Source organism: Magallana gigas, chromosome 7 (genome assembly GCF_963853765.1).
Source record: "Magallana gigas chromosome 7, xbMagGiga1.1, whole genome shotgun sequence".
Taxonomy (NCBI): Eukaryota; Metazoa; Mollusca; class Bivalvia; order Ostreida; family Ostreidae; genus Magallana; species Magallana gigas.
The window spans coordinates 5,478,282-5,487,287 of NC_088859.1; the positions used below are offsets into that span (position 1 = coordinate 5,478,282).

Sequence of the window (9,006 nt, forward strand, 5' to 3'; positions counted from 1 at the left end):
CACTAACACTCAACACTCACACTCAATGCTCGCACCGGTCAATCAATGACATGGCCTCCAACAAGGTATGCAAAGATACTCACACTCAACACTCACACTCAATGCTCGCACAGGTCAGTCAGTGACATGGCCTCCAACAAGGTTTGCAAAGATACTCACACTCAACACTCACACTCAATGCTCGCACCGGTCAGTCAGTGACATGGCCTCCAGCAAGGTACGCAATAATAGTCATACTCAACACTCACACTCAACACTCACACTCAATGCTCGCACCGGTCAGTCAGTGACATGGCCTCCAGCAAGGTACGTAAAGACACACTCAACACTCACACTCAACACTCACACTCAATGCTCGCACCGGTCAGTCAATGACATGGCCTCCAACAAGGTATGCAAAGATACTCACACTCAACACTCACACTCAATGCTCGCACAGGTCAGTCAGTAACATGGCCTCCAGCAAGGTACGCAAAGACACACTCAACACTCACACTCAACACTCACACTCAATGCTCGCACCGGTCAGTCAGTGACATGGCCTCCAGCAAGGTACGCAATAATAGTCACACTCAACACTAACACTCAACACTCACACTCAATGCTTGCACTGGTCAGTCAGTGACATGGCCTCCAGCAAGGTATGCAATGATACTCACACTCAAAGCTAACACTCAACACTCACACTCAATGCTCGCACCGGTCAGTCAGTGACATGGCCTCCAGCAAGGTATGCAATGATACTCACACTCAAAGCTAACACTCAACACTCACACTCAATGCTAACACTTAAGACTCACGCTCAACACTCACTCTCAACGTTCATACTCAACACTCACTCTCAACGCTCATACTCATCACTCACATTCGACACTGACACCAGATGCTCACACTCAATGCTCACACATTTTTTTGATAGATTTTGATTTCACTAAGCTTATTGTCAAAATCACATGTTCATAGAAATAAAATTTGTATTAGTAGAGCAATTGTCTACAAATAGATGTATACCCTCAATGTTGTATTTTACAAAATCATTGAAAATTGATACCAATCACTATTGATGAAGCAACAATATAATAAAACATTTTTTTCTTCTTGAAAACGAGATTAAAAGAAAATATTGATAAGAACACATATATACAGGCAATTAAATCCTTAGTCCAGAGGGGGGACAACTCGAGCTGTAGCTAAGTTCGACATTTTCTAGAGATGAGTCTGAAGCCCACACCTGTGTCATAAAACCTTAATCACTGGGCATATCAAATTAAAGACACCATCCAAAGGACAGATTGTTGGCTAGATGGTGTGTATCAACGTTCTCAATCAATGATCACGTACTGTAAATGTTTATTTTCTTCTGTTTTTTAGTTCAAGCGGATGTTAAACAGAGAATTGAGCTCATTCCGCGAGTCGAGTAAATCAGGGAACCAGATAGCCGAATTCATTTGTAACACATATCTAGGTAGGTATTGGGTAAGCAGTCGCTGTGTCCCCACTGTAAGCTATACCCGCCCACAGAGAGATACATTTAAATAGGAGAGGCCCAGTAGACAAGAACAGTGTGACACCTCATTATCTAATTATCAAACCAAAGATTTTAAGGTGGTTGCATGAAATAGGAAAATAAAACAATAAACCAAGGCCTGAATTTCACAACAAAGGGACACGTTACATCTGAGCGGACAATGAAATGTTGTCATGTAGCGGGGCAGGGTCTTGTATACACCTGTTGGTGGTGCTATGAAGGCTGTCTGGTATTGGGATCAAGTACTTATGTATGCCTAGGAAATTTAAGACAAACTAATTTGTCTTTATTCTTCGTTAACTTTTGCTGGGGCTGATACTGAATGGTTTTTATGACAATTAAAATATTCATTACCACATGGTCATTGATCATCTGATTCTCATATAAATTCAGAACTTTAATTATTTAATCAAGTATGTCAAAATTTGATTCCAATTGAATGTTATCCAAGAACAAAGCGTGTACAGAGCTGTTTGTTTCTTTTCCCAGACAAACAACAAGATTTAGATATACCACAGGTAAACTCGGAACAGAATGATAAGTCAGCAGAGAAAACCTCACCCATGACAAAAATCATCGGGGTCCGGAAACTAAAGCACACCAACAGCTACACGACGGTGCCAAAGTACGGGGTGGAGACCAGGCACCCAGACGAGCTGGGCAAGGTATGGGGTCAGGGGTCAAAAGGGGGGGGGGGCTACTCAAAATTGTTGTTAAGATTCAGCAGCTTTATTAGTTTTCAATGATCCTAAAGATGAGAGGTGAATTATTTAAAGAGGCAAGTTTAGAATGATTCAAAAAGTTTATTATGTCTATAGTGAACTTGAAGTGGCTATGGTAATCAGTGGTGATCAATAGGGGTCTTTAAGAATAATATACAACTTTTCTGTTGACAACATGAATCTCTTAAGTAACTTGATTTTAAAAACAAATCAGAACTTTCTGGTAGATAAATAAACTTCATATATCATCCTTTAAAGATAGAACAGAAAAATACACAGCTCACAAATGAATAAACTGAGGCTGAAGTCCTTGTATTAAACAAAATTAAGAAGGTCATTTTCTGCTCTTGTTTTTCAGCATTTAGCAGATATTAACAAATGGGGGATGGATGTCATAAAAGTAGCAGAATTCTCAAACAACCGAGCACTTACCTGTGTTACCTATACAATATTACAGGTAAATAGAATTAACCACTTACCGTACCTGTACAATAGTACAGGTAAATAGGATAAAGTACTTACCTGTGTTACTTATACAATAGTACAGATAAATAGGATAAAGCACTTACCTGTGCAATAGTATAGGTAAATAGGATAAAGCACTTTCCTGTGTTACCTATACAATATAACAGATAAATAGGATAAATCACTTTCCTGTGTTACTTATACAATATTACAGGTAAATAGGATAAAGCACTTACTTGCGTACATACTTGTATATTATATTGGTCAGGAATATATTAATATTCTATATAAAATTTTGAACAGGAGCGCAACCTGCTGAAGACGTTTAATATCCCGGCGCAGACACTGCTGACTTACCTGACACACCTGGAGGATCACTATCACCGTGACAACCCGTACCACAATGCAGAGCATGCGGCTGACGTCACTCAGTCCACCCATGTCCTACTTAACGCCCAGGCTCTCGAGGTGTGTATAGGGAGGGGGAGGGATACTTGGGATGTATTGGGATGGTTCCTCGAGATGTGTATAGTGAATAAGTGGGGGGATGCTTGACATGTATTTGGAGCTTCTTATAGAGGGTGACTGGTACTCAGCTCTCTGGTTCTCTAAGGTGTCCAAATAAAGGGGGGGAGGTACTTTTAAAATCAATCTGGCTCAGTGATGCCTAATCAAGATATATTATTAAATAAATATCAAAACCAAAACAACTAAGATGAAATAATGTTAAAACAGATTCAGCAGATAGGTGACTTTCTGTGCAGTCAACTCTGATTAAGTAGAGAAAATTGATTTCTGTATGGCCCGTACTGAATATGGAGATGGCTGATTAAGCTAATGATGGCTTCATCTAACGAAGCCCATCTAAATGAGGACCAGGCCTCAAGAATATTTTCTGCTTGGCTAATTTTGTAACCAATGTTTGAATCATTTTGTTAATTAAGGGTTTTTAAAAATATTTTTAGAATGTGTTCACTGATCTCGAGATACTAGCAGCAATATTTGCCTGTGCCATCCATGATGTTGATCATCCAGGACTCACAAATCAGTATCTCATCAACACAGGTAACTTCCTCAAAACAAATAAGTATCTCATCAACACAGGTAACTACCTCAAAACAAATCAGTATTTCATCAACACAGGTAACTATTTAAAAACAAATAAGTATCTCATCAACACAGGTAACTATCTCAACAAAAATCAGTATCTCATCAACATACCGGTAGGTAATTATCTCAACAAGTATCAAAACTTACTAAAAGTAATACTTTTGGCAGGTTCGGAGCTAATGGTAATGTACAATGTTAGTTGACCTGTCTGTCTGTCTGTCTGTAGGTTCGGAGTTGGCAGTGATGTACAATGACGAGTCGGTACTAGAGAACCACCACCTGGCTGTAGCTTTTAAACTTCTCCAGGAGGAAAACTGTGATATATTTGTGAATCTCTCCAGAAAGCAGCGCCAAACTCTCCGCAAGATGACGATTGATATGGTGAGACTTGGTACCGTTGGACAAGTTCTATTGACTATTGATATAAAAAGACGTGTTCATTATAACATGACATGGTACACAGCTGATCAACTGATTTTGTTTTGTTATACTGTGTACTAGGTATTAGCTACTGATATGTCAAAACACATGAGTTTACTGGCAGACCTGAAAACAATGGTGGAGACAAAGAAAGTGGCCGGGTCAGGGGTGTTACTGCTGGACAACTATACCGACCGTATCCAGGTGAGAGGAAAGAGAGAGAGAGAGAGAGAGAGAGAGAGAGAGAGAGAGAGAGAGAGAGAGAGAGAGAGAGATGTACACTGTGACATGATACAGGTAAGTCAGAGTGACACAGGATATTGTTGATGCAGTGTCTACAATCAAAACATTGAACCTTGAATGTTTACTTTTATTGTAACACCTTGTTATCTTTGTGTTGTTTCAAATAAAATAGTGATACATATTGACCCTGTAGACATCAACCTTCCCTAGTTATAAACACGACTAGAGAAACCCAGGGGGTCAATGCATTAAAAAAAATATTGAATGATCCTTTATTACTCTGTCATTTTTTGAAATATTTTCACAAATTTAAGGTAGCTCCCTACTCGTAAAATTCTCTGAGGAAAGTTGAAACACCGAACTGATTTCAACTTAATAGACTTAAATGTCATCAATTGTTTGAAAAAATATGCATGTCATCACACTTTTTGAGATGCCAGATAAACTATACTAAAGCATATTTTAGCATCTAAAACCGTATTTTTTTTTTGTTAAAAGTAAAATCTTGTGGGCAGAAATATGTTTTTCTTGTTTAATTTTAACGTCAACGTTATCAGAAAACTAAAATTACAAAAATATATCAAAATTAATCGTTGGAATAAGAAAAACTATAGCATTTAGACATACAACTGAGAGAAAAGTCAGAAAAAGAGTTATTTCCCCTTTGCATAGATAAGATATATAAAAATTTGGAAATTTAGGATAAAATTAAGAGCGAAAATATCTTAAACCTACCAATAATTTTTTAATTACATCCATGTGATTATATTCACATAAAATAAATAAAACTATCTTGCACAATTTTTAAAGAATTCAAAGTTTTACAAAAAAGTGTGACATCACAGAACACTGGATCTACTTTAAATCAGAGTCACATACTTTATACATATACTGATATTTTAGCCATATTCAGGTGGAATACCCATTGCAAGTTTTGTTTATTTGGCAACTTGTCCATGCGGCTAATTTTTAACTCTGACCAACTTGTGCTACTGTTTTACAGGTTCTGCAGAACATGGTTCACTGCTCAGACCTGGGAAACCCCACCAAGCCCCTGGACATCTACCAAAAGTGGGTCAACCGGCTGATGAAGGAGTTCTTCCACCAGGGTGACATGGAGCGGGAAAGAAACCTGGACATCAGCGCTATGTGTGATCGCCACACCGCTACTGTCGAAAAATCTCAGGTAACCATTATATAAACAATTACAAGGTTCTGTCAAAAAATCTTACACAAACAACCAATTATTCTTGATATTTTTAAATTTATCCAGTGTTTTATTTACAATCTGGAATTCAATTGATCGTTCATGTTCTTTGTGATAAACTATTATATAATAATGGAGCTGTATTTTTCGAAAGTCTATTTGGGAAAATTAGTAATTTTTATATCTTTCATACAAAGTTCATAAATTCTATACTCCAATGTTTTTTCTGTCATGAATATGATGATCAGTGTGTTCCTTTCATGTGATGGTTTTGATTTTATATTGAAATGTTCTTTTCTCCATTTTAGGTTGGTTTCATTGATTATATTGTCCATCCACTATGGGAGACCTGGGCCGATCTCGTTTACCCAGATGCTCAGCACATCTTAGACACACTCGAGTACAACCGAGACTGGTACCAAAGCCAGATCTCAATCTCACCCTCCCCCAGCTTTACTCACACCCCAACAGAGAACTCACATTTTAATTTCATTGAAGAGGAGGAAAGTGAAGGAAATGGTGTGGTTACAATAAATGTTGGGGTCGATTCAGGATAACCCTGAGAGTAACACAGGACTACAGTCAAAGGCCGGGTAAAAAGCCATTTTCCCTGAGTCTGCATTCTGTGCGTCTAAATGGATGTGACAAAGGAACTTCTTTCATGGAGGACAACACATTTTTCATGCCATTTAGAAGTGTTGCAATAACAACATGTTCCCTGCTGTCAAGATGTGTTTGATAAATGAAAAAACACATCGTCATAACAACGACTTGTGAGGTCACGGACATATCCATGGTGAATTCAGTAGAACACAGGTTTTAAACATTAGTGACTGGTCCCGCCATGGTCCCATGTATTTAAGTTGCTCAGACATTTAGATATTCATTCCAGACATACCTCATGCATAGCGCTCCAGCTATCGACTGCTACCTGCTCTCCCAACAGACGTGCCATAAACGTGTTGACAACTAGGACCTCTGTCACTGAGGTGCCAGAGGTGCTTGTAACAAAGATCACCCAGGTCCGTGTGATTTAACAAAGAAAGCACTGAAAAAAAAACTGCGCTGCTTGGTAAAGAGACATTAAAGATCATGAAAAATTTTATGGCAGCGGCCAAACAAGATGTACGTTACAAAGCAATAGAATTCTTGTCTTTACACTGAGGCGCAGCGGTGTTCAGCTGGTCTCCCTTTGATATTTGACACAATCGATTTATTTATTGAACTTTGACCTCTCACTCTAGTCAGTCAACAATACCTTTAGGTTTCCATAGTAACATTACAAAAAAAATTTGATTTTTCCTATCCAAAGAGGTAGGCACCCGATCATTATATATGGACACTTTTTAGTGTTCTGTTGAGTTCCTGATATAATTAATACCATGATTTGTAAAAATTATGTCTTACATTTATTTCCATCATTTGTTTGTTCCATTGTAACATACCAGCATTGGTACTTCTATGAGCCTGTATGGAGATACATGTACTATCTTAACTAGTTGATGACGGTACATTATACTCGTTAGATGAGAGTATAAGATAATAGTAAGACTAACATTAGCCCAAAGAATTTGATAATTGTATCAGTATTTAGATCTAGCATCATTGAGACAGGGGGCATTTATACGATGCTCTCGTAGATCTCTGTTGTTTCATTCTGTAATGGTTCGTGTTATGGGCTGATTTCACTATTTATTGGTTAGTGTAACGGGCTGATACGAATCAGGAATGTTTCACAGCTCTTTGTTTTATGATCCCAATTTTCTGTGATAAAAAAATGCTGCAAATGAACAATGTGTTTGTCTTTTTATTGTACCACGTTTTTCAGAGCTTCATACATCTTGACCGAGCTGACATAAACTAAGGCAAGCTCAAGTTTTGTCTCAGTCTCACTATCACAATATATACTGGGATTCCCTTTGTAAAAGTGGACTAAGATCATCTGCAAGCTCACCTAAAGTTTTCGGTCCTGGAGCCAGATAACAATTTTCTACAAATAAATGTTTTTTTAACAAATTAGTTATAAGAAAAGTTTTATTGTTAAACTTCTCACTGTAATATTTCATTCTTGAACTAGTCGTTGGCTTATTGTAATATTTCATTCTTGGACTAGTCGTTGGCTAATTGTAATATTTCATTCTTGAACTAGTCCTTGGCTTATTGTAACACTTCATTCTTGAACTAGTCGTTGGCTTATTGTAATATTTCATTCTTGAACTAGTCGTTGGCTAATTGACATATTTTTGCTATGTAATACCGTACATGTATTACACTAAAACAAGGCTCTAGCTCCAAGGTCTGGCAATTTTTGGTCATTTAATCAGTTTGTAAATGACTTGAAAATGCCCAGAGGAGAATGTTGGAAAAAAGGTTCAAAGAACTGATGAATGCACAGAGATGTCAGGTATGATAAGGTGACAAATTCAACAATCTACAATATCAACTAAAGAATTTCAACACAAATTAAAGAGAACAGTATTTTGTATGTGTAACAGGATGGGAGAAATAATGACGGACCAGACCGGGTTTCGAACCCAGGCCCCCTGAATCTCTAGTCAGGTGCTCTACCAACTGAGCTATCTGGCGCCGGTATTCGAACCCGTCTGACCGTCACATTCCTCCCCCCTTAAATGATCTTCGTCCCTGAAGATCACCCCAGGCTCTTCCCCTGGCAGGAGTTCACCTGTCAGTTCCAGGGGTTGGTCACGGCACCAAATGTAATGGGATGGGAGAAATAATGCATAGATTTTAATAAAATACAGATAGGTATGAACAATTACAGAAAACAGTATTTTGTATGGATAGATTTTGTAATATAATAAAGGAAGGTATGAACAATTACAGAGAACAGTATTTTGTATGGATAGATTTTGTAATATAATAAAGGAAGGTATGAACAATTACAGAGAACAGTATTTTGTATGGATAGATTTTGTAATATAATAAAGGAAGGTATAAACAATTACAGAGAACAGTATTTTGTATGTATAGATTGTAAAGGTAAAAGTAAAGCATAAGTATGAAATAAATTTATTGAGCAAATGAAAAATAGAATCTGACGGCCTTAGCACACCACCTTTTTATAGATGCGGATGTACACTACAATTAATACATGTCATCTTTTCTTTTAAGCGAAAAATCAAAACATTCTTATATTAACATGATATTAGATAATCTTACCTACACGCAACAATTATTTACATATGACAGATAACCAGATATCAGAACTAAGAAATCAAACAGCAGCAAACAGATGTCGTTACTATCCATTCTCTTAAACTTGTTAAAGTCCTTTTTCCTAAATTCTCAAA

At 37.5% G+C, this 9,006-nt stretch overlaps 1 protein-coding gene across 8 annotated transcripts in view; it reads left to right on the forward strand.

Annotated features, from left to right (window-relative positions):
• The window catches only part of LOC105324649 (3',5'-cyclic-AMP phosphodiesterase 4B), a 51,647-nt gene extending 44,158 nt beyond the window's left edge, over window positions 1-7,489 (forward strand). For all 8 annotated transcript variants that reach the window (XM_066066140.1, XM_066066141.1, XM_066066142.1 and 5 more), the window contains 9 exons: window positions 1,372-1,465; window positions 2,018-2,193; window positions 2,609-2,707; window positions 3,019-3,183; window positions 3,681-3,780; window positions 4,052-4,206; window positions 4,327-4,449; window positions 5,492-5,674; window positions 6,004-7,489. In XM_066066140.1, coding sequence (XP_065922212.1) covers window positions 1,372-1,465; window positions 2,018-2,193; window positions 2,609-2,707; window positions 3,019-3,183; window positions 3,681-3,780; window positions 4,052-4,206; window positions 4,327-4,449; window positions 5,492-5,674; window positions 6,004-6,252 — 1,344 coding nt within the window. In that variant the 3' untranslated portion in view covers window positions 6,253-7,489. The remainder of the gene's footprint in view (window positions 1-1,371; window positions 1,466-2,017; window positions 2,194-2,608; window positions 2,708-3,018; window positions 3,184-3,680; window positions 3,781-4,051; window positions 4,207-4,326; window positions 4,450-5,491; window positions 5,675-6,003) is intronic.
• The last annotated feature ends 1,517 nt before the right edge of the window (window positions 7,490-9,006 follow it).